The 24,162-nt window shown below is 43.3% G+C and overlaps 10 protein-coding genes across 10 annotated transcripts; 7 read left to right on the forward strand and 3 right to left on the reverse strand.

Moving 5' to 3' along the window:
* Positions 1–87: 87 nt before the first annotated feature.
* On the forward strand, positions 88–2,857 carry IL334_003791 (tRNA-dihydrouridine(47) synthase [NAD(P)(+)]; the record flags this gene model as incomplete). The annotated part of the gene is made up of 10 exons (XM_062935517.1): positions 88–197; positions 262–931; positions 1,016–1,339; positions 1,413–1,646; positions 1,703–1,748; positions 1,813–1,875; positions 1,937–1,956; positions 2,015–2,098; positions 2,158–2,454; positions 2,543–2,857. 10 exons carry the CDS (start codon positions 88–90, stop codon positions 2,855–2,857), a joined length of 2,163 nt encoding a protein of 720 aa, XP_062791568.1.
* A 509-nt stretch (positions 2,858–3,366) lies between these two features.
* On the forward strand, positions 3,367–4,983 carry IL334_003792 (uncharacterized protein; the record flags this gene model as incomplete). Its single annotated transcript, XM_062935518.1, has 7 exons — positions 3,367–3,598; positions 3,712–3,843; positions 3,911–3,948; positions 4,035–4,272; positions 4,392–4,526; positions 4,600–4,659; positions 4,739–4,983. The coding sequence occupies 7 exons, from the start codon at positions 3,367–3,369 to the stop codon at positions 4,981–4,983; spliced, it is 1,080 nt and encodes a 359-aa protein (XP_062791569.1).
* A 351-nt stretch (positions 4,984–5,334) lies between these two features.
* Positions 5,335–7,553, reverse strand: IL334_003793 (uncharacterized protein; the record flags this gene model as incomplete). Its single annotated transcript, XM_062935519.1, has 7 exons — positions 5,335–6,124; positions 6,209–6,411; positions 6,490–6,596; positions 6,703–6,847; positions 6,924–6,963; positions 7,038–7,328; positions 7,417–7,553. 7 exons carry the CDS (start codon positions 7,551–7,553, stop codon positions 5,335–5,337), a joined length of 1,713 nt encoding a protein of 570 aa, XP_062791570.1.
* A 1,101-nt stretch (positions 7,554–8,654) lies between these two features.
* IL334_003794 (uncharacterized protein) lies at positions 8,655–10,641 on the forward strand (the record flags this gene model as incomplete). The annotated part of the gene is made up of 16 exons (XM_062935520.1): positions 8,655–8,688; positions 8,753–8,795; positions 8,873–8,950; positions 9,003–9,083; positions 9,222–9,276; positions 9,327–9,359; positions 9,419–9,490; positions 9,574–9,601; positions 9,662–9,692; positions 9,775–9,792; positions 9,850–9,881; positions 9,945–10,045; positions 10,091–10,188; positions 10,250–10,440; positions 10,496–10,566; positions 10,627–10,641. 16 exons carry the CDS (start codon positions 8,655–8,657, stop codon positions 10,639–10,641), a joined length of 981 nt encoding a protein of 326 aa, XP_062791571.1.
* Positions 10,642–11,362: 721 nt separating this feature from the next.
* Positions 11,363–13,713, forward strand: IL334_003795 (uncharacterized protein; the record flags this gene model as incomplete). The annotated part of the gene is made up of 15 exons (XM_062935521.1): positions 11,363–11,555; positions 11,615–11,708; positions 11,770–11,824; positions 11,905–11,972; positions 12,042–12,144; positions 12,209–12,243; positions 12,295–12,350; positions 12,409–12,469; positions 12,525–12,537; positions 12,597–12,783; positions 12,837–12,880; positions 12,925–12,958; positions 13,011–13,304; positions 13,361–13,480; positions 13,553–13,713. 15 exons carry the CDS (start codon positions 11,363–11,365, stop codon positions 13,711–13,713), a joined length of 1,518 nt encoding a protein of 505 aa, XP_062791572.1.
* Positions 13,714–13,939: 226 nt separating this feature from the next.
* Positions 13,940–15,649, reverse strand: IL334_003796 (uncharacterized protein; the record flags this gene model as incomplete). The annotated part of the gene is made up of 4 exons (XM_062935522.1): positions 13,940–14,237; positions 14,293–14,452; positions 14,886–14,988; positions 15,368–15,649. 4 exons carry the CDS (start codon positions 15,647–15,649, stop codon positions 13,940–13,942), a joined length of 843 nt encoding a protein of 280 aa, XP_062791573.1.
* A 1,644-nt stretch (positions 15,650–17,293) lies between these two features.
* Positions 17,294–18,825, forward strand: IL334_003797 (uncharacterized protein; the record flags this gene model as incomplete). The annotated part of the gene is made up of 6 exons (XM_062935523.1): positions 17,294–17,588; positions 17,671–17,977; positions 18,048–18,055; positions 18,113–18,343; positions 18,397–18,604; positions 18,666–18,825. 6 exons carry the CDS (start codon positions 17,294–17,296, stop codon positions 18,823–18,825), a joined length of 1,209 nt encoding a protein of 402 aa, XP_062791574.1.
* A 633-nt stretch (positions 18,826–19,458) lies between these two features.
* IL334_003798 (uncharacterized protein) lies at positions 19,459–20,853 on the forward strand (the record flags this gene model as incomplete). The annotated part of the gene is made up of 6 exons (XM_062935524.1): positions 19,459–19,509; positions 19,563–19,646; positions 19,707–19,982; positions 20,051–20,479; positions 20,542–20,730; positions 20,806–20,853. The coding sequence occupies 6 exons, from the start codon at positions 19,459–19,461 to the stop codon at positions 20,851–20,853; spliced, it is 1,077 nt and encodes a 358-aa protein (XP_062791575.1).
* Positions 20,854–21,134: 281 nt separating this feature from the next.
* IL334_003799 (uncharacterized protein) lies at positions 21,135–22,553 on the reverse strand (the record flags this gene model as incomplete). Its single annotated transcript, XM_062935525.1, has 6 exons — positions 21,135–21,179; positions 21,248–21,436; positions 21,513–21,938; positions 22,008–22,268; positions 22,349–22,435; positions 22,503–22,553. The coding sequence occupies 6 exons, from the start codon at positions 22,551–22,553 to the stop codon at positions 21,135–21,137; spliced, it is 1,059 nt and encodes a 352-aa protein (XP_062791576.1).
* A 545-nt stretch (positions 22,554–23,098) lies between these two features.
* IL334_003800 (uncharacterized protein) lies at positions 23,099–23,924 on the forward strand (the record flags this gene model as incomplete). The annotated part of the gene is made up of 3 exons (XM_062935526.1): positions 23,099–23,177; positions 23,278–23,426; positions 23,550–23,924. The coding sequence occupies 3 exons, from the start codon at positions 23,099–23,101 to the stop codon at positions 23,922–23,924; spliced, it is 603 nt and encodes a 200-aa protein (XP_062791577.1).
* Between the last annotated feature and the right edge of the window lie 238 nt (positions 23,925–24,162).

Genomic DNA, 24,162 nt, shown 5'->3' on the forward strand with positions numbered 1-24,162 from the left:
GACAGATTATTCTCGCTGTGAAGTTGCTACATTTCTACTCAAGCTATATATAAACAATAGGATATCACTCGCTCCCCCTTGTTCACCATGTCGATGATAGAAAATCCACCATCAGAAGATCCCAATGTAACGGCTCGACCTGAAACTTCGCTCTCCGCTAGACCTCTTCCAGCAGGTACAGCTCCGATTAAGGCGGAGTGAGTTCACTCTGACTGTTTTCAAGGTAGTGCTCAACCCGTGCTGATTTTGGGTTTCACCCAGATACCTGATCCATAACACACCTGTTGTAGACTTGGCATCGACAGCAGAGTTGAACGATCTTGATGCTGATGACTTAGCAGAAGGAGCCACTTCAACAGATGGAAGAGATAGTAAAAAACGGAAAACCAACAAGAAAGAACGGAAAGGAGCGAACAAAGCTAGGCATTTCCCCGTCATAAGAGAAATAGTAGTAAAGATATGTAAGAACTGGGAAACCACTGGAACATGTGATAGAGGAAACCAATGCAAATTCGCTCATAGCTGGGATGGTTATTTCGAAGTCAAACCCTCAGACGTATCATTCAACCCTACAGCCGAATTATTATCGGAACAGCCATTCGTGAAAGAAAACCAATGTGAGACCGAGAGTACGACAACTGAAGGTGATATCGTGGGGAAGAAAATCCAACTGGCAACTACTTGTCCTGTACTGAAAGATTTGGGTTATTGTCCTTACGGTTGGCGATGCAGGTTTCTAGGTGGACATATAAGGAGAATTGCAGGCGATCAAGAACAAGGAGCAAATGGCATACCTGGACCTTCGAAAACACTGGGACAATGGGAGTTATTGAATTTCTCAACTGGAGAAGAGGAATCTAAAGGGGCTTGGAAAAATGGTGAAACGAATTGGGTAGATTGGGATATCATCAATAAATTGAAGAGGAATGAGGTGTGTTCTTGCATCTCACCCGATTCTTATTTGTGACCTTTTCGAGTGCATGTGGGTATACTCAAATACTTTAATTCTTTCTAGTACGAATTCCCATTCTCAAAGGCATATCTCAACCTCGTCGACCCCGATAAGCCATTCACACTATCCAATTCAAGGCCCAAACATAACAGTAAATCAAATAAGCGTAAACAAGATCCTTTGGATGAGGAATCCGCAATGAATGTATCTGAAGAAGCAGCCTTTAATGAAGAGGACGCATTGAACGGGAATGAGCCCACAGAGGAGAAAGGGTACGTTGTTGGCGAAAGTGAAGTTATGGATGTCCCTCTCAGACCTGAAGAGAAGAAGAGGTTGAACTGGGAAGGTGGGAGATACTTGGCTCCTTTGACTACTGTTGGCAACTTGGTGAGTGCTGACCTAGAGCGGTATACTACCTTCTGTATTGTACGCTGATACCTCATATATATGTGCTAATTAGCCTTTCCGACGGCTTTGTGTTGATTATGGTGCAACGATAACGATATCAGAAATGGCTCTTGCCCAGCCTTTGGTATCGGGACATAATGACGAATGGGCATTGTGTAGACGTCATGAGAGTGAGAAGATGTTTGGTATACAACTGGCTGGTGGTTTCGCGAATAGAATGGTTCCAGCTGCTGAACTGATAAGGAAGACGATGGGTGGAGGAGTCGATTTCGTAGATATCAACATGGTAAGTTGCTTTCGCGCCACCATCCTTTCTCGATACTGATCAAATGGTGGAAATAGGGTTGTCCGATTGATCTGGTTTTCAATCAAGGAGCTGGAAGTGCTTGTGAGTTTGATCGATATCTCGATTTCGGCTCGTTCGGGCATTGACGGCGTGATGTCAATTTTAGTGATGGACGCTCCCGGACGCTTGGCAAAGATACTAGTAGGAATGAACCGGGCTTTGGGAGATAGTGAGTCGCGGCATATTCAAATGAGAGAGCGTGTACGACTGATGTATATGTGCTTTTTTAGTTCCTTTGACTGTCAAATTCGTAAGTCTACCATAGAATTTGATTATAATTGTGCGCTAAACCAGTGATATTCTCATAGCGAACCGGTATTGCTAATGGGAAACCCAATGCTCACAAATTGATCCCAAAATTCGCCACGCAATGGGGTGCAGGAGCTTTGACTGTGAGCTGGGAATATGTGTGCCCTTGCAGATCACATAAAGCTGACTGCTTTGGTTGTAGATACACGGCAGATCAAGACAACAACGGTATTCCAAACTTGCAGATTGGGATTACATCAAGACATGTGCAGAGACTTTAAGAGAATCATTATCGGATGCTGGATTACCACCGGTCCCCATATTCGGTAACGGTGACTGTTTCTCTGCTCAAGGATATTACGAGGAAATGGAAAAATCGGGTGTGGATGGTGTGATGGTTGCTAGAGGTGCATTAATCAAACCTTGGATTTTCACCGAGATCAAAGAAAGAAGAGAATGGGATATCTCTGCCACTGAACGATTGGAAGGTATAAGAAAGGTGAGTTCATTTTTCTTTTCCCTGTTTTTTCTCTATTATTCATTCTCCATCTCCCTGATACTGATACCTGATGTTGCATCTCATTTAGTACGCCGAATTCGGTTTATCACATTGGGGATCGGATACACAAGGAATCAACACCACACGTCGATTCCTATGCGAAGCATTATCATTCCAATCTCGTTATATACCTATCGGTCTACTCGAAAGACTTCCTGGTAAACTCAACGAGCGACCTCCTGCATTTAGAGGAAGAAGTGAATTGGAAACCTTGTTAAGTTCACCTTTCTCAGGTGACTGGGTAAAGATATCAGAGATGTTTTTGGGTAAAGTTGATGATGGATTCAACTTTGTTCCTAAACATAAAAGCAACGCTTATGGCGGGGAAGAAGCTCAAGGATAAGATATCGTTATCAAGCTTGAACATTTCGTCGACGTATTTGGGACGAGTCAAGGTATTGTGTATTCTAGGAATGTTTGATGTATGGCAGTACTTTTATGCAACATCACGTTCGTCAACGCGTCAATATCATGTCAATGGCGTCAAGGAATGTTCTGGTGAGATGAAGACACAGATCTCATTTGATTGTTCGGGAATAGTGATGAGATGTGATGGCGTGACTTTTTGACTCGTCGATGTCGTCTTATCACCCTAGTTAGGGGACAAACAAACAGTTCGCCGATCGGTCAAACCCGAAATAAGAAGGGACAAACCATACGGCGAGATCTCTTTCTTTTCGGATCTCATCTCTGTGAGCAGCGATATCTATGACCAATCCATATTTTGTGTATCATTTGAGTCGTTTGATTGATATTGCTTCATATCGTATCTTTGTTTTGCACATACATACAGATCTCCAGTAGTTTCATTGTCGTCCTCGCCTTCAGCTCTACGAGTCTACTACCATCATGATGGCACCATCACTTTCCAATCTAATAATAACATGTCCGCTCTCACCTGATAAACTCGCAGAGGTGAAAACTCATTTTAAGAGTGTACATCACTATCCTCCAACTTCAAAAGAAAAAGTTCCAAAAGAATTAGCATCAAAAGCGGATGTTTGGTATACCAATTATCTTGGTATACCTGATTATCTGAATTTCGATGATATACCCAGTACGAAATTGGTTCAATTGACAAGCGGTGAGTGTGTTTCTTCGGGTTGTAAACCCGTGATCCTCCCACCCTAAGGATCTTACGAGTATAGTCGATAATCTGGGATATGAAGCTGATTGAAACTTGATTAAATGATGTAGCCGGCGCAAACTTAGCCCTCAAATCTCCCGCTTTAAATAGTGAACAAGCGAGAAAACAGATATCTATATCTTCCGCTTCAGGTATTCACGTTTTGAGTATTCCTCAATGGATCTTGTCTCAGACCATCAGTTGTGAGTTTTCTCCGTCCCTTCTGAAGAAGGAAAGGGTAAGACTTACCACCTTGATGGGATTATATAGTGTATATGCACCTTTATCTCCAAACTTACAATCTTCGTGTAAGTCCCTTTCCTTCCACCTCTCCCACAGAAATATGACAGTGGAGAACAGTGCTGATGCTTGTGGACGATGATTACGCACACAGGCGAATCAAAAATGGCAACGTGACATTCCACAATTACCTGCTCCTCCCCCTAGTGATTTTGGAAATTCCGGCAGATCACTTTACGGCAAAACTGCAGGTCTGTTGGGTTACGGTCATATCGCAAGGGAAACTGCTAGATTGCTGAAAGCGTTCAACGTAAATATCATTGCGGCCAATTCGACTGGAGAGAAAAGAAGAGATGAAGGCTATATCATCCCTGGAACAGGTGATGAAGAAGGTGAGTCTTTCCTATTGAAGCTAGAGCGATAGTAGCGCGGAATAATTATATCCTTTCACTTTTGGACTTTTGGACTTTTGGGGATTTCTTTCGCTGACTTTTCCTGCTCGGTGTATTAGGAACAATCCCTTCAGCTTATTATTCCACCAATGACCCAGAATCATTCAAGACTTTCCTAAGTAAATCAGATATCTTGATCGCTAGTCTTCCATCAACCCCTCAAACCACTTGGCTATTGAAAGATGAGCATCTTGGTGAGTGAAACGAAGACCGACATAGCAGTTTTGTTGTGGAGGCTGTATGCTGACTGAGACTGGTATGGTACAGAGATCTTACCTGAGGGAGCTGTACTCATCAATGTCGGTAGAGGTGATCTTGTTAAATCTGGTAAGTGCATTTGCAGAGAAATTGAACTTTTAAATTCCTTTTCTTTTCTCGAATCATGCTAATCTGGATGCTTTCGCAGACTCACTGATCAAAGCACTTGATAAAGGACATTTATCAGGTATAGCGTTGGACGTGACGGATCCAGAACCCCTACCTGAAGGTCATCCACTTTTCACCCATCCATTAGCAATCATAACTCCTCACACTTCCTCAAACGTCAAAGGCTATTTCGAAGTGGGAGCTGATCTTTTATTGGAGAACGTTAAAAGAATTAGAGAAGGCGGTAAACCTATCAATAAAATTGATCCTGAGAAAGGATATTGATCAAAGAAAGTTAGATATATAGATATAGAAAAAGTACGATTTTTGTTGAATTCACATCGGGCTTAAATGGGATAGTTGGGAAAATAAGATAACATGCATACATTTAATCGCTTTGATCCAACTTCTGTTATGTGGTTCCAAATATTGAGACATTCATTTTTGGAATAACGAGAATAACAATAATGCATCATTAAATCGTCATCAAGTCGTGATGTGCCCTATGACTACTTATGCCATTTGTCATACGTATGGAATCTTATTATAGATGTTGTATATGCTGAATTGTCCACTGAAATCTGTAATATCCCCTGTCCATTTCTCTTTTGACTCGTATTATAGAAGACGTGGTGTTTACAATAACATCAGTGATGCCAAAATACCACATATCACTGCTCCTGTTCCTGCTGCGTATCTAGTCTCCTCACCGCTTGTGCTTGTTGAAGATGAAGTCGCAGTGTTCGATGCGGTACTCGCAGACGAGGTGAAAGTCGCGGTTGCTGTGCCTATCGTTACTTGTGATTTCTCCTCATCACTAGCTGAAGTCGATCCACTTCCATTGATAGCCAGAAAATCCGAATATCCTAATACACTTCCATTTGAACTTGTAGCTCTAGCTTGGACCCATTGATAAGGAGCATCGCCTTGATTGATAGAGAAAGTCGATTCAAATGTACTTTTCGTTATATTACCTAGACTTGTCGATGATGATGATGAGGTTTGGTTCATACCTAAGAATTCCCATTGACTGACTTCTGTAGCACCGTTCCAAGAAACGTATAAATCATATTGAGTCGTTGAAGAATTACTTATGATTGTGAATTTAGGTGAAGTAGTTGGATATCCGGTCCAATTAGACCTTAATACTCTATAACCTTGAACATTTCCAACACCAAATTGAGTCGAAGAAATCAACGTTCCATCAGATGTATATTCTGAGAAAAAGGGTGTTTGTCCCCAACCTAATAACCAATTTCCATTAGGTTGAAGTTGCATTGATCCTTGTGACCTCGATACTGTTTCATTCCATGGAATATATGCTTGAGCTAAAGTGACGTTCTTACTGGATTCATCGATGTTCAACAATAATCCTCTTGCAGTGGTTTCGTCACTTTCCCATGATGTAGCTGCATTATCGAACACACTAAATTATGCGTGAGAAGGAAATAGAAGCGTATCGTCAGCTTAGGAGTCCAGGCTGCGAGGCTACATAGGACGAGATACTCACCTGATTTGAGAGAAATTACTTTGCCATCGAGCATCATGTTGCCATTCAAAGCTTGTCTGATCACCCATTGTGAAAGTAGAATTCATACCTCCGATAGACCAAAGAATAGATCCATCATCTTTCGAGATATAATATAACGCATGACAATGTCTTGACGATATCAAGTAGTTACCTTGATCATCTTTTTCGATAGCGTTGATGTGCTATTTTGAGTATTCCAAACTCAGCCAACGCACCAGATGGCACAAACGGGACAAGCTATAGAAGAAGAGAAGACTCACGAAATAATCCCATGGATTAGATTGGGCTGTCCCTGTTGATCCGGGGGAGGCGTAACATAGATTTGGATTTACGTGATCTAATGATTTCCAAGTGAAAAGTGCTTCTCCTGCAGTAGTAACATGTATGTATTAGACATGACTTGGACAAGTGTTGAAGAAGAAGAAGAAGAATATCAAGAAAAGGGAACCTCATGAGGATGGGTTTCGGCTCACCTGTCGCAACCTCAATCTCCTGGAAAGCACCTCCCAAGATCCATCCTTGACTTCCATCGGTAGTGGTGACGTTGTATGAGGTCAGATCGTATTCCTCGTTGATGTAGACAGTTGCAAGAGCTGTATCGTTATCTGTGAGGTAGAACTGAATTACAATATACCAATTAGATGCCCTTCAATCCTACCTGACAATATCATTGGAATGAGTGTGTGACACTGACCTCGTGTAAATCTATACCTGACCCGCTGATTGTTGTGGATCTGTCCTTCCTCCGTTAGTCACTATCACAATATCATGAAACAACTCTTCTTTGAGTTAGAAGAGTGAAGCTCACACGTTTCCAATCACTTTATAACTTTGATCCAATATTATACCATATCCAATACCATATCCAGCAGCGTTGAACTGACCATCCCAAAGGGTTATCACAGGATTACCTTGATATGTTCCAGTTGTAAAAGCCATTGATTGATCGAAACCAAATTCTGTTCCATCCCACACCAATTCACCATCGTTGGTCATTATCAACGGTGCTGGTGTAGTCACATCTGTTCCTCTAGGTGCAAGGAACAAATATCCCTCGGAGGATTCACTTGTAGGATATACATTTATATTGAATTCGACACTATACGTGGTTCCATCATAAATTCAGCTGTGACAATTGCTTCGGTCTTCCGAGACCGAAGACGATTCAATTTGGGAGAATCACTCACGCTGTATAATTCACGGATTGATAACTTTGTACTGGAGACGCACCTAAAGCACCAGAACTATATTCTGCTGAATTATTGTAGTAAGTCGCTTGAGCTAATGGTATAATTGCACATAGTGCAACAAGTGGGCTAATCATTTCTAGACTCGAATTATTCTCTTTCTAGAAGAAGAGGGTATATATCGGTGTGATGAGTAGCAAGTGAACTCTTGAAAGATCGAGTGGGGATCGAGTAGAACTGGATTTGACCAGTTCACTGCTATGCTTTTATACACAAAGGATCGGAAGAATCTCAAGCAGGTTGCTCGATGGATGCGAAGAGCAAACTTTTTACTACATGCTGCGAATTATCGTATATCCCGTTTTTTCGCCCTCCTGTAAAAGGAGTTGCCAAAAATAATGCATAAACAACTGGTTTTACCGATATGTTCTTCGAGAAGGAGAAGCGAAGTTTTTGGGAAACTCCGGAATCAGGCACTCGATGTTTTCTTTTTCTTATCCTTTCTGCCCCAGGCGTCATGGAAGGTTTGAACATCTCATGGGCTTCTGTCCCCTTTCCCCTAGGATTCGGCCTTCCGACTGCGTATCTTAATTAGAGATTGCTACGCCTGACTCCAGGTCAAATAAATCGGAATGCACTGCTGTCCCTGCGTATTCTGTTTTCATGATGAACATGGTCGATCTTCGGGCGATATAGGATAAGGAAAGCTCGTGAGCCTAGATCCTCTAATCCTTCACGGTTTTAAGTGTTGCCTTCGCGACCAATCCAGTCCAACACTCTTTGCTCTAAGTCTCTCTCTTGTAAGAAGAGTAAACGCCTGTATTACCTGCATATGATGCTCATGTGGACATCGATCGTCGAATTTTTTACATCACTCTCAAAGGCTACGGATCTCCACTATTTCAGAACAGGTTATTATCAGAATCGCTGGAATCGCGCTGTTCTCGTAAAGAGTCATGCGACCATCTTCGCATTCTTCGGCTGAGAGAGCACAGAAGTATAACTTATTCCTCGAGCAAATGCAATCTACAGCGGTGATGGCCGTCTTATGTGCTTCTACTCGGTCCGCAGATGACCGGTCACCGGGTGGATGTAATGAGATGGTGTAATCGAATGGTACAGGAATAGTATAAGTAACTATACATCCCATACATTAATGGTTCTGAGCAGCAGATAAGCTTCCTCAATATACTGCACTAGATTACTTCATCTAATAGCAATCTGATACGGTAGTGAGAATGTCTTCGGAATCTAAGAACCAAATCCCATACGGCAAGTTGAAATGCTGCCTTAGCTCAAATTGAGGGGAACATTCGCTTATTGATATCACTCTTAGTCCGCCTTGGATCGAGCGGACTCAAAGTTTCCAAGTTGATTTTGTAAGTTGCTCCAGCAGACTTAAATCATGTGAACGCTGATGAATTCTTGGCATCTCAGAGGTTGCATGTGTAAGCAGGATTTCAGAAGGCTGCGGTACTGTAATTATGATAGCTGATGCTTCCGGTGTGACATTAAAAGCATATGGAACCCCAGAGTGAGTCTTCTGTGAGACAAAGGTACAACGCTAGCTGACAGGATGAGCTCAGATGGCAAGGATGGGTACTTGATGAAAAGACTAGTATTGAGCATATCAAATACGCTTACGAACAAGGTATAAACACTTTCGAGTAAGTCCTTCATTCCGGATTTCTCAACTCTAAATCGAATTGAATTGAGCTAAATGACAAAAAAAAACAGCACCGCCGATGTGTGAGCATTTTCAGCCGTGATGATAGTGTGGAGGAAGTTGTCTGATGACTTGAAAGCTACTCTGGTGGTGAATCTGAAGTAGTCTTGGGTAAAGCTTTGAAAGTCATTGGGGTGAGTTTTAACGAGAGAGATACTTGAATCTATAGTGACTCTGTCAATAGGCTCCAAGGGAAAGTGTTGTCATCCTTACAAAAGTTAGTCCGGCTCAATCGTGATATTTACATGAGAAAGAGAGGTTGATGATTGAGAACAGCTTTACAATCCCGTTGTTCCAGCTGGATCTAAAACTGGTGTACCTCCCAATGGACGGGGATCCAGTCGTAAAGTAAGTGCTACCCACGAAACAAGCGCTGACGTTCTAGCACATTTTCGATGCTGTTCAAGCTTCATTGGAAAGATTACAATTAGATTATGTTGATGTTTTGCAACTTCATCGGTAAGTCGATCATCATCTCCTTTCTACAAAGTCAATCGTGTCTAAAGGCTGCACCTGTAGATTCGATTACGAAACTCCCATTGCCGAAACCGTGAGTTAAATGATGTCGTTCATCCCGCTGATCAGAACTAGATGCAAGCATTGCATGATGTGGTACAAAAAGGCTGGGTCAGATACGTTGGAATGTCGAGGTGAGTGATGATATCGTGCACAGCTTGCTCGATCTATGCTGACACGCCAAAACATAGCTGCTGGGCATACCAATTTCAGGCAATGCAAAGTAAGCTTACATTGAGGTGGATAATCATATAAGTGATATGCTAACATTCATCTCCATTCGCAGATTACGCAATCAATAATAGGTTGACACCTTTCATCAGTATGCAGAACTTTCACAATGCAGCTTACAGAGAGGAAGAGAGAGAAATGATGCCGACCTTGAAGGTGAGTCCTCGAGTTTCAAGGTGTCCTACTTATACCGCTGCTTAGATGTTCGGAGCTGGTTGTATTCCTTGGTCACCCCTATGTCGAGGATTCCTCTCTCGACCATGGGATGCAGAAGAGACTATCCGAGTCAAAACAGATGCGTGGGTCAACGTTACCATGACTTTGAATTATCAAGGTAACTGAAAAATTTTACTGCTGTAGGAACTATAAAGGGAGAGGACACGATAAACCCGACGAATCGCGAAAATCCATCAATGAACGTGTAGCTGAGATATCCAAGAAGAAAGGAATCAGTATGGCTCAAGTCGCACTTGCTTGGTCATTGAAAAACGATTTCATCACTGCTCCTATCATTGGATCGACAAGTCTAGATAATCTCAAAGACCTTATCGGTGAGTTTTCCTTGAAATGAGAATCTACGAACACTTCCACTGACCCCTATTCTAGGCGCGCTGTCAGTCGAATTGACTACTGAGGAGAAGGCTTACATTGATGAGCCATATGCTGCTCGATCAATCGTAAGTCTACCGTGTCCATGAGAACATGCCTCCGAAGCCTCGGCTAACCGTTCTTCTTAGTCCGGACACGTTTAAGGAATGACTCAGCTCCAGTATGACAGATCCATATCGTAGTGTTGTCAAGATGAAATCATGAATTGTTTCAAACGTTTAACCAATCTAGCCGAAGTAACCTTTAGTTCACCGGTCAGATTTGATCAATTCTTCATACTGATCTTTTGGTATCGACATGTAAGCCCGGAAATTTCATTATTCGGTACAAAAGAGCTTGCTCATTTAGGAGTGGATGTGACTTATTAATGCCAATATTGTGCGGTATACTGAGGCGCTGTTCAAACCCATATTTGACAATCGGATAAAGCCGTGTCGCCGATGGTGTGACCAATGCTCACCGGGCTGACCGTATATGGCGCCATTGATTGCAACCTTGCTTCAAATGAATTAGGCTGTCAAATCGAGGGCAACTAAAAGCTCCAACCTTCGAATACGCCTCAGTCTGGAAACCCTGCGCTTCACAAGTTCATTTGTTATGTCTGCCGATTCATGTTCAAACATGCTCGTTTGTTAAGGAACGGGCGGTTAGTACCGCTTCTATCAGCACGAAATCAATCGTCACCGAGATGATGTCTTGCATAATATGGTTAACCCCGTTTGAAGGGTGAAGTAAGTATGGATGTTCATACTCGGTGGGAGGAAGCAGCTGAGGTATATAAGGTGCGTGACCGAGTAAGGCGAAAGGTGTTCTGCAATGAAGTTGCGACTCCGCGTCAATCTGCAAGGTTGTCTTTAAGTGATCATGTCCAACGCTCTTGATGTGGATAACCTAAGCCCGGTTACCGCTGCCGTGGCTAACAAATTATCAAGCGATGTCAATCCGTGGCTTCGATTTCGAAGTTTCATTTGGGATAGTGATACTCATTTGAAATCTCCCGAGGAAAGAAGACTATTATGGAAACTTGACACTGCCATGCTCACCTGTCTCTGCTTGGGTAAGTCGTTCGTCGGATAATAAGGCAGAAAGTGGTAAAGATCTGTAATTTTCAAACAGGTTTTTTCTGTAAATATCTTGATCAGAACAACTTAACCAATGCATACGTCAGTGGACTCAAAGAAGATCTTGGATGGAACGGAAATCAATTGACGTAAGTGTACTGATATCCCAGGAGTATTGATGTCAATCCTTCCGCTCATTTCTTCGAAAAGGTATGCTGTCTCCCTGTACACAGCAGCCTATGCTCTGATGCAGATCCCTTCTACAGTAAGTGGATTGCATCACCATGAATCCTGTCATAATACGTGATCTAATCTGAGGCTAATCATGATCTGCCTTTGCTGCAGCTTATCGTCCAGAAAGTTCGACCATCTTTGTGGCTTGCCTTTTGCGAGATTGCTTGGGCGACATTCACGTAAGTCTACTGCCATAAAGAGAGTCGTCAAAAATTGCAGCAAAAGTGCTCATCTGCTACGTTGGCTAGATTTGCTCAAGCCGGAGTGCATAATACTAAAACAATGTATGCTTTACGATTCTTGGTTGGGATAACCGAAAGTGCCTTCTTTCCTGTCGGACTATATTTATTGGTGAGTATAAAATCAGCTTGTTAGATCTTGTGGCTCTTCTGATTTAAGCCTCTTCATCTTCTAGGGCTCCTGGTATACGCCAACTGAGCTGGCAAAAAGGTGTATCTTTTCAATCCATGAGTAGTGATATGGAAGCTGATATCTCACTAGAACGGCGATTTTCCATTTCACTGCTCCAGCTGGAGTGGCATTTGCTGGTTACATGCGTAAGCCATGTTTCGTTTGGTCGACGGGGTATTGCTAATTGATAATTCTCGTCGACAGAGGCTGCTGTGTATAAAACCTTAAATGGGCATGGAGGACTTGCAGGATGGAGGTGGCTATAGTGGGTGTCTTTCGGTTTTTGAATGAGGATTCTACGCTGATCCAGACTATTGTAGCATTATCTGTGGAGTGAGTAATGAAGGATCCGACAGGGTTCATGTATCATTCTCGCTGACAAGATGAATCAGATCATTACCCTGCCCTGTGGTGTACTCGTATTCTTCGTGTTACCTGATTATCCCTCCACTGGGAAAAGATGGTACTTGACGGATGAAGAATTTGAACTAGCTCAAGAACGTATGCGAAGAGTTAAACGAGTTCAATCAGATGGTTTGATCAATTTGACGGTACTAAAGAGAATATTCTCGAACTGGCGTAAGTGACAAAGCCCATTCTGACCATACTAAAAGGTGCTAATTTACAAACAGACATATACTTGTTACCCCTAACTTACATATTTTACGGTTTAAGTGTATGTTAGAAACTATGTTGAGAGGTTTACTGATGCTTTCTTAGTGCGCGGGTTCGAGCTACTTCGCAATTTACCTTAGTAGGTACTTCAATCAATGTCACAATCAGCATCGCTTACTTGAATGGTGTAGAATCCACCAAGAGATACTCTGTCGAATTGATCAATATTTTACCGACTTTCATCTCGGTGATCCAGGCAGTAACCACTCTACTTTATGGTTTCTTGAGTGATTATACCGGTAGTCGATTTTGGTTCACTTTTGGTCCAATGGCCTACGGTGCTATACCCTGTGGCATCCTTGCTGTTTGGCCAGGGAATTACAATTTGAAGATATTCGCTTTCATGACATTGGGTATTCAGCTCATGACGGCGGTAATCTATTCTTGGTGGTCAGAAATATGTGCTGCTGATCCACTCGAGCGAGGCATGTTTCCCTTTGATGCTGCCATTGTTGCGAGAAAGCTAACATGAATGATATAGCACTTGTCATCGGTATGAGTAATGGTCTACAGTACGTCATGAGTGCTTGGATTCCACTTTTGATATTCAAGCAGACGGATGGACCCACCTTCAGGAAAGGTTTCATCTCAGATTTCATTTGTGGGTTCACCTAAATACGGACTGAAAGCTAATGATTAGTCGTTTTGATATCTTTGGGCCTCTTGGTCTTAGTGAAATATCTTCATGAAAGAGAGTTACGTCAAAAAACTTTTAACGATGAAGAATATTCTTCCTCTCCAGAATTGTCCGGATCACCTGTTGATAAGAAAGTGATCGACAACAGTCCCGAAAATACCCCTGGAGAAGTGGCAGTTCTGAAGCAAAGACCATGAACGAAGTCCGCAAATATCGCTGCGAGCTACTGCAATTTGCAGAAAGGATAGTGCTGTTTTCGCGTCTTGATTGACTGACACTGCTATAAAATTATGCATTCCGTATCCAGTCTACATATTTACAAGGTAAAAGTTTAGCAGTTTATACTTTATATTCCGTTGAAACCTAATTGAAATAACCCATTGACCAGTAACCCAGCACATTTACATTATATCAAGTACTGATTTATCGTTTAGGAATACCAGCAACACCCCGATCTTGGTATCTCCATTTGGTGATGATGACCAATACACCAGCAAGTCCCATTAAACCGGAAGTGATGGCGAAACCCTTTTTGTATTGAGGAGCATCGCTAGCAGGCCAGAAGAAGGAACCGTAGACTGAAGACAAATTACCGACACCATTGATTAAAGCGATTGAAATAGCTCGTTTTTCTCGTCCATCAAACATGGTGACCATCCAACTGAGGAAAAGTGGCACACCAGTCCAGATTCCTGCACCACCGAAACAGATGAACGCATATCTATACGAATTCAGACATCAGCCATAGTAACAACGGTGAGGATGAAAAAACTCACCTGACGGCGTTGTTGTGCACTGTCACACAAATTACGAAACTGATTACACCCCAACAACAAGCTGCCAACACGTGATAAGCCTTTTGTCCGGTTCTGTCCGCGTTCCATCCGCAACCAACGGAGATGATTAAAGCGACGATATAGATAGGGACGGTCATGACTAAACATCATTTCTTGTCAGCCTCTGGCAGCTCGGCCACGCTTTGGTGCGACTCACATTGTGCAGTTCGTCCTGTGTATCCCAATGACGTCATGAGTGTAGGGAAGAAATAAGATATGGTACCGACACTGTTGAGAACGTTGTAGATGATCATGAAAACGTATGTCTTAGGGTCCTTGAGAGCAGCGAAGAAGGCTTGTCTGTGAGACATCTCTACACCTTCATCTCGTCCATAAGCCAATCTAGCAACGGCAAGGTTTTTCTCCTCTTCCGTTAACCATTTGGTGGTGGTAGGCCAGTTTGGAAGTACGAAGAATGAGACGATCGCGATGCAAACAGTGATAAGACCCTCGATGATGAAAAGCCTGACTATTAGCAATGTTGCCATCAAAATCCGATGCTCACCATTTCCATCCTCTGGTGTTGCCTACACCTTCTAATCCTTGAATGATACCACCAGCAAGCAGACCACCGAACGCGCCAGAAACCAAAGATGCGGTGTAGAATAAAGCAATACGTTTGGACAGTTCGGCAGGCTACGCGATATTAGCTCGGTTACAGCGCTGAATGTATTTGAGAGTAATTCACCTTGTACCAACATGACAAAAGAAGCATAACACCGGGGCTATGGAGGTGCCGGAGTTAATTAAGGATAAATCGGAGACAGTTAACAGGGGCACTCACAAGAAACCGGCTTCAACTAAACCTAAAACCATTCGGAAAGCAACCATTCCTCCAAGGGAGGTAACACCTTTAGCACCGATACTCATACCTCCCCATAAAAGCATGACTGTTGGTAAGAAAATGGATGGCTTGGATCTGGAGAGAATCATGTTACACGGCACTTCATTTAAGAGATAACCCTGTTTGAGAAATCAGCTTAGGCGGTGGCGTATCAACTCAGAGTCGACTTACGACGAAGAAAATAGATAGTACAAGCGAATACTGAGAAGAAGTGAGTTTGAGATCTTTTTGCATTCCTCCGGTCTTGGCGTTACCAATATTGGTTCTGTCGAGGTAATTGAAGACATACATGGACCAGAGCATGGGTAGCAAGTGTCGATCGATCTTTCTTACGAGACGCTTTTCCTCGATGGTATCGGGAATATATGTTGGCTCGACATTGTCCAGCTTGAGGGAGTTGTTCCCATCCTCCACATGTTGGACATCATGCTTGTCATCTACGATTGCGCTCATGGTGTTGATGGAATAAATATGTCGAAATTAGGTGGACGATGGGGATTTGAGATCTTTAAAACGGACAACGTTATATTTATAAACTTCTTTCTTGGACCATGACGGTGTAACAATAGACCGTTTTAAATGGGAAAATCAATGGTAATTGGGGTGATAGTTTCACTTTGACGTTCGTCCCGCATAGACTGCCGGAAAGATTTCTGCTTCAAAACCCGTCGACAGCCTGGTGGAGTTCCACGGGGACCTTGAGCTAATTAGCGGGAGATGTTATCATGTGATTGCTGAAGCTGGATCTTGGCAACAGGGATTGTTTCCAAAAATAATCCAATGCCGTACTAAGCCTTACGTAGTACGATGTTCTCGTCCTGAGATCAGAGAGGATGTGTGTTTACATGAAGGATTTGAGTGATGATGACTTACGCCGCCTATAGAACATAAGCGACTCTCAGGATATGCTAAAACGGACTCCGAGCCGCCGGTATGCCCCAGTGGGAAAAAGGCTATGTTCTACCGAGAGGACCTATTTTGGTAAACGCCCAGTTCTCGTACAGGTATCATCGAAGATCACTTACGTGGTAAGGGAAAGAGACACTGACGATGAATAAGATCTCGGTCTTCCTTTGCCCCGATGTTGCAAGACCTGTATCTGGCTTCCTAGAAAGCCAGCGGCGCGGATGATGGATTGGCTACAGCAGGAATCGTTTAGAGCCTGAGACTTTCTGGAAGGTACGTACTTCATGCTTTAATCTCGCTTTGCGATGCTACTCGTGTTCGTTATCGCTGCACATAATTGCTAGGTTCGTGAGCGTCCCTCGACCATGACTGAATAATTTGCCATTATGTCACACGATTTGTTTGTTTGTCACCGTCCCTTATGTGGCAAGAGGACGAATGGTTAGTTGGGGGGCTGGACTCTTCGGCTAAACTGTTCTACTAAATGGGATCAGGCGGATCGCAAGGCCCGGTCCTGGTATGCTTTCTCGTGTCGTCGTGAAAGTGAAAGTTTGTAGTCAAAACCCGGCGATCTGTGGAACACAACCAGCTGGGAATCAGCCTATACACAACTTGATGCAGGAAGAAGACCGGAACATGGGGTGGAGGTGAACGCGCTTTTAGCTACACCTCCGCAACGCGTTCAAGACGACTTAATTCACTTCTCACAATTGTACACCTAACATCCAACATTGTGATTACTCTCCATATCGATGACCTTGGTGAAGACGATTGTCGTATCTCTCGGTGACTCTGGTTTCATTCCGAGCGAACGGTTCGTTGACAGGTATCAATGAATGATAGTTTGGTTCGGGAGGTGACAGTAAGGGAGCGATGCTCCGCTTATATAATCGGCATGACTTTATATGTTCAACCTTCTTCGGCAATTTCCACTGTATGGGTTTTACCTCGAACATTCCCACACCATTAATCATCCTTTCTTCTACGTCATACATTCCTTTCTCATCACCCATACTTGCCTGTTTCATTGACGTCGGGTGCCGAGGCAGACTTGCATCTGCTACAGCAGAACAATTCATATATCAGAATGACCACTCTCAGCTCTTCATCAAGACAGGAGAGATTTCATCAATCGATTCACACGCACCTTGCTTGCATATCATTTTTCCTCCACAGTTGACATATTTCAACATGGCTATGGTTTTACAGCTTACCACGTTTCTCCAACAGTATTTATACTCTAGACCCGACGTCAAAGCCCTTGATAAAGAACACGACGCAGTGAAATTGGGTATCGTCGGAGGATCAGCTATGATCAATGCTGCCGCTATCATTCATCCAGTAGAGACGCATCCTGGAGCCAAGATCATCGCTGTCGGCAGTAGAGATATCAAAGACGCAGAAAGTGTCGCTAAGAAATACAATATACCTAAAGCTTACGGAAGTTACGAGGAATTACTCGCTGATCAGGATGTAGAAGCAGTATGTGGGTTGATCTTCTGACTGTTTGTTCTCAGCAAGATAATAAGCCCATTTGGGATATGCTGATGTACTCTAAACATTGACAGACATCAGTGTACCTAATGGTCTTCATGGAGAATGGGCGATCAAGTCTCTCCAAGCAGGCAAACATGTCCTCTTGGAGAAGCCATTTACGTCCAACGGTCCCGAAGCTCGAAGAGTATTTGAGGAAGCAGATAGATGCGGCAAAATCTGTCTCGAAGCGTTCCATTGGCAATTCCATCCAGCTAGCCACGTCGTCAAGAGTTTAGTTTCTAGTGGAAAGTTTGGAGATATTAAGAAGACTTATGCTAGAATGGTGACACCCAAGAATACTATTCCTGGTAACGATATCCGATGGCAATGGGCTTTAGGGTGAGTACTACACCAAACATAACACCTGTTTCTCCTTTCGACTGACATTCACTCATTTAATGATATACAGTGGTGGAGGTGAGTAATGTTCAGTGATAAATAAATACCTTTCCTCATCTCCTTTGCTCATTACAGCCTTGATGGATGAAACGTATGCCCTTCACTCTACTCGATATTACGTCGGGGGTGATTCGAAGACTTTGCTCCCAACCGGAGTGAAACCTGTAGTTGTTTCCGCGAAGAGTAAACCTTACAGTGCCGATAAGAGGGTAGACTCTGCCAGTTGGGCCGACTTGAGATTTGATCTGGAAGACGGAAAAGCCGTTGAGTCCAAGATATACGTTGATATGGATCAGCCTAATTTGGGTAAGTTGGTACATCCTCGATCGAAAAAGTGTTGCTAATTTTCATTGATGTAGGTTTCATCATTCCCAAGGCTTGGCAACTTCCTGCGATTGAGATTGATTGCGAAAAAGCTACCGTCTATTACTATAACTTCATGATGCCTCACATCTATCATTATATCGCTATAACAGATAAAATCACCAAACACGTTACCTACCAGAAACACTACAACTACGGTCCGAAATGGAAAGATGTTGGTGATGTTCATTGGAGCACCTACAGGCATGTGACAAGTATCTCATATTCTAGTATCGGGAGCAGCTAACGAATGACATGAGTGTAGGTATCAACTCGAGGCTTTCGTTGACAAAATCAAGGGACGAGAACCCAAGCATTGGATCATTCCTGAAGATTCCATAGCACAAATGGAAACTATTGACGATATTTACGAGAAAACAGGACTCGGACCTCGACCCACAACAAGCCAAATCAGCAAAAACTGATAAATCAACTGCGTAATCAAATCTATGTATCATCCACCCATGTCAATGTATCATAAATGTTAGTCCGTGCCAATGAACAGGATGCATCAGCTTTAAACCTGTACAGGGCGTAATGCTGAAAACTCAACTCTATAGATAATTTAATCGTTAAAATGTCTTTGCCCTCGCACTCCAATCCTAGATACATTGTCCATCGTGAAACATGTACCCGTCATCACGTTGATACTGATCACCTCTTCTGACTAGTCGTGTTCATGAATAAATCGTGCTTACGTCCCATTAAGAAACTTGTTCTCAGCTTCAAGCCGAGACCGACGGCCTCACCCCCGCTTCAGGGCCGCCTTCGGTCTTCACAGCATCAATCCTGTCAAATGGCGAATCTTTTCCTCCCCCTTGGCTGCTTGCTGCGCGCGTGGTAGCATAGAAAAGGACGATGATCATGGAGCTAGTGTGTTGTCCTCTGTCATGTGAATTGTGGCCAACGTTGCAGGAATTCTGACTAATGATGCGGGAATGCTGACTAATGATGCAGGAATTCTGACTAATATCAAATGGCTCTGACAACGCATATATACGCGTGTGATGCTCCGTCGGGAAACAACGACCTCGTTTTCAATCGCATCACAATACAAAATGGGTAGCAGGATCCCACAAACTCAAAAGGCCGTAGTCACAGATGAGAAGGTAAGTAGCTTCTCGCTACAAACCCCAGACTCAGCTGACTCCCGTCTCGAAAGGCAAACTGGGTCTCTCTAAGAGAAGTTCCGGTGCCTATTCCAGGTGAAAATGAAGTTTTGATCAAAGTCGAATATGCTGCGCAGGTGAGGGAATGAAACGTTCATGGAAAGTCTTAATGGGTGATAGCTAACGACGAATGACAGAATGCCGGTGATTGGAGATTGACTAATATGTACCTCGATGGAACAGTCCAAGGTGGTGATTTTGCTGGAACGATAATCAAGCTAGGAACCGATCTGAAAGTCCGTCTGAAGATTGACGATAAAGTGGCAGGAGCTAGTTTATATGGAATCAGATCGGATTCTGGTAGTTTCTCAGAATATTTGGTCGCTCAATCTGATCTTATCTTCAAGATTCCTTCTGGACTAAAAATTGAGGATGCGGCCACATTCGGGGTTGCCTGGGGAACAGTCGGGCAAGTGAGTGGGTTCCTTTTCTCTCGTCATTCGCTGTAAAGCTTATGACTGATATACCTCCCGAAACTCAGGTATTCTATCATCATCAAGAACACCAGTATCCTCCTCATAAGATCGCAGATGTCTCCGCTTGGTACATTGTGTATGGAGCCTCGACATCAGTCGGTTTGTTCTTGATTCAGATTGCCAAGTTAGCTGGATATAAGGTTCTCACTTTTGCCTCTCCACATTCGTTTGACTTGGTCAAGAGCTACGGCGCAGACCACGTGATCAATTACCGCGATGAGGATGCTATCCAACAGGCTTTAGATCTTACAGGAGGCGGAGCTGATTTCGCCTTGGATACCATCTCAGATAAGGATAGTCTTCGAATAACCTCCGGCTCTCTGGGCCAAAAGGGAAAACAAATGAACAGGTTCCCAAGTCCCGCTCAAGAACCCAAAGATATCAATCCGACAATCAAAGTAGTCACCACCATCCTCAACTCTATCCTAGGAGTAGTCAGTTCCACATTCCAGATATACTCAGGTTGAAATGGCTGACAGATGGAAATCTTTCGAAGGATATCAATTTCACCCCCAGGACACCCGACACCCCATGGATCGTTTCCGGGTCTCCCGCAGAACGAGAATTTGCAGCAGCCTTCTACCAGAAAACGCCAGAAATCATCGCAAATTACGGGGTCAAAGCTAATCCCGTAGATATCAGAGGCGGTTTGGAAGCAATTTCGACTGGTTTACAACAGCAGAAGGTAAGTTGCTGTTTTCCGATCTCGACATTTCATTTAGAAATAGTACGTTGATTAAGTCATTTGTTCATTATTTAGGATGGAAAAGTCTCAGGAAGGAAGCTGGTCTATAAGATCTCCAATTGAATATACTGGTTCCACTGAGAATACCGATATGTGAATAGCCTGAAACGTGGATTATCGCACAATCGTTTTCTGGATGAATCGTTCTTAAGATGCTACGTGTATGATGATCCTGCTTAGGGCTGATCGGTTATGGAGACATCGCACTATTGCATTCGCATTCACAGTTACCTCGCCTGATGCAATACATGACACTACAAATTTCCATGCCTGAAGAGGTAATCTCCCCCGAATCGCGGTCGTTTGCGCCGTCGTCACCAGTACAAGTGAAATCTGTTAGCAGACTAAGCGATCTTGTATACCAATTTCTTTCCTGAAACTTTCCCTTCCTATTGACGGCAGAAATGGGATTAGCATGGGGCAATTCGAAGACAGCTGTTCATATTCGATTACTCACCATCTGATCTTTTAGACCTTGAGAAATAGCTTCTAAACCTCCTTTCAAGGCTACTGGATTTGCCTTGATACCATATTTCGAGATCAGCTCCTCGGTCTTGGGGAAGAATGTGGTACCAAATCGATGATTTTCCGGAACGACAGGGATGATCATGGGGGTTTCTGGAGTCCTTGCTCCGAAATTAAGCTCCTAATATCAGGCATCAGTATGCCGGACTAAACCCTTATATATATACTTGAGGCAAGGGAAGCTAGAAGTAACTCACTTTGCCTAAAAGAGTATGGAACATTGTATGAACCAATTCGATCTTAGGATTGATCTGTCTGATCTCATCCGTGATCATGTTGATAACGTTCAATTGTTTACCTTTTTCGCGTAAAGCTGGAATAACGATACTGAAACTTGTACCCTCTGATATAGTATCGAAGCCAAGCTCAGCGCCACCTCCGGTGATCTTCAAAGCTTGTTCTACAGCATCATCATCACGATAATTGACAACTGCATCTGCTCCATATGATTTAACAAGGTCATAAGAGTGAGGTGAAGCAAAAGCCAATACTTTATATCCTAGTCTTTTGACAATCTGAATTGCGAATAACCCGACAGAAGTTGATCCGCCATAAACGATATACCAAGGTGATCCTTCTACTTTCGAAGGAGGATAAGCGTGTTTTTGCTCTTTGAAGATGACCTATATGATTTCCTTCGATTCAGCCCACAACTGTAACTAGCCTTGGGACTGGCAGATTGGTTCACTCACTTGACCGGCAGTCCCCCAAGCCACCCCGAAAGTAGACGCATCTTCGAGGCTGATATCTTGGGGGACCCTGAAAGCCAGGTCACTGTCTACAGTTAGATATTCGCCGAAACCACCTCCCAAGACAGCGCCAGCAATCTTGTCGCCAACCTGCAGAGACGCTTGGAGATTGGTACCGACTTTGACAACGGTTCCAGAATAATCAGAGCCTAGGAAATCGCCATCCACTGAAAGGAAAGCTGCGAATTTCCAATCACTCGGATTCTATAGGTATTCGAGATCAGCATTATAAGTCCTGAGAGAGTTGTTCAAATATTCCTCCAGATGAATTGATCGCAGCTTACCTGTGCAGCATAAGCTACCTTGATCAAGACTTGATTGTCACCTGGTTCAGGTGTCGGGACGTCGTCCTTGATAGTCACCCAATTGGTCTAAGCAGAGACAATGTAAGTGGAGATGTCATCCAAGGAGAGATGATCCAGAGTGACAGATAATTACCTTGCTATCGATCACAATAGCTTTCATAGTTGATGGTATGTTGTCAGTCATTATGAGATTCCAAAGTAAGTTTGCGATGTGACTCCGTTGATGTAGACTGTGGGAATTTGATGCCACATCGAGGAGGTATTTATACCTTTCTGCAACCTCGACGCATCGTCAGCTTTTTGCAGCAAGGACAATGGCCGATAACAATGGACACTGTCCATACGCAGAGGTCTGGCTGCTCCCCGCTGACCAAGGACAATGCCCATTGGGTATATTGATGTTTGTTCTTCATCTGGTAGAGATATACGGGCATCCTGAGAAAGTGGAGGATGATAAAATGACTAAACAGTTGCCACACATCACGGATCCGAAAACCTCACTTTGCACGAAACCACGTGGATTCATTTGGTGGAGGCTGATGAGAAAGCAGGCGTGCGAATGGGACGCTGCCCTTTTTCCCCGGTTTCCGCATGCCTATTGTTTCTCATAGGAATCCCAAAGATTTCGAGATCTGTATACCATCGCAGATTCTCTTCCAAGTTCATGTTGAGATACTGGTTCAGAAGCAAGTCTGCCGATATAGCCCACGATAATCGAATCGAACCACAATGAGACCCACATCAATCTTAGCCGGAGCATCGAGGCTACCATTGACGCCCAAGAGGGGTAACAAAGATTTTTACAAAGGTGTGTGGAATCTATCTGGCCATTACTCCCATTTTCCTCTTCTTGAATTACTTGCTCTTAAGGAAAGGTAGACAAGCTAAATTGGTTTGAATATATGCAGGTACTGGTCAATCGAGAGTGCCGGGAGGTGGACATCGGACTGGACCTCCAGGTGTACATGTTGTGAAAGGAAAAGCGAAGTACAGGGTTTTAGATGAAAAAGTCAGAGTTTTCGTTGGACCCGGAGCGAAAGTATTAGAAGAGACCGAGGTGTGTTATTGGTCCTTCATCACATTATTGCTTATTCACATCCACCAACTCTTGGAAAGCTTCATGGGGAAGAGCGCGAAGGTGGCTGACTCGATTGTTTCCATTTCGTGTGCGATGAAATAGCTACGACCATATGTTGGAACACATCAATTGATAAATGCATCTCAAAACATAACACAATTCTTCAATCCTTATTCACGTGGATCAAGTTCAAGACCTAAATTCCCATCATTCTCACCTATGCCCATACCATCATCTGAATCATCGAAATTGACAAGAAAAGATTACACATCGTTTTCGAAACGATATCAAGGGTTGAACGGTCCGGAGAAACAAGCTCTGATCATGGATTTCAGGAGGAATTGGTTTAATGCTATGTCACAAGCATATGGTGGGACTTCAGTAACGGAAGCTCGGAAGGAAGAGAAAGAGACTCAAGAAGTGGAAGGAAGACTCCAATCAGAGGGTAAAGTGGAACCAACACAACCAACCGCATAGACGAAGATTTGTATATATATAACATGCACTCGCATTACTTTTGATGATCAGTGTGAATGTCATGCATCGGGTCTGACCAACAGCTTCGTCTTTGTGAGCAACAAGTGGAAGAAAGAGCAGCGCAATAGTCCTGTCTTTCTGGACAGCCTGCAAATCTCCACTCTGTGTACTATCTTGATTGGAGCTCGATAGAACAAGCGAAGGCAAAGAATTCCTACTTAATCCATGTATAGGGTCA

This window comes from Kwoniella shivajii, chromosome 5 (assembly GCF_035658355.1).
Source record: "Kwoniella shivajii chromosome 5, complete sequence".
NCBI classification, from domain to species: Eukaryota; Fungi; Basidiomycota; class Tremellomycetes; order Tremellales; family Cryptococcaceae; genus Kwoniella; species Kwoniella shivajii.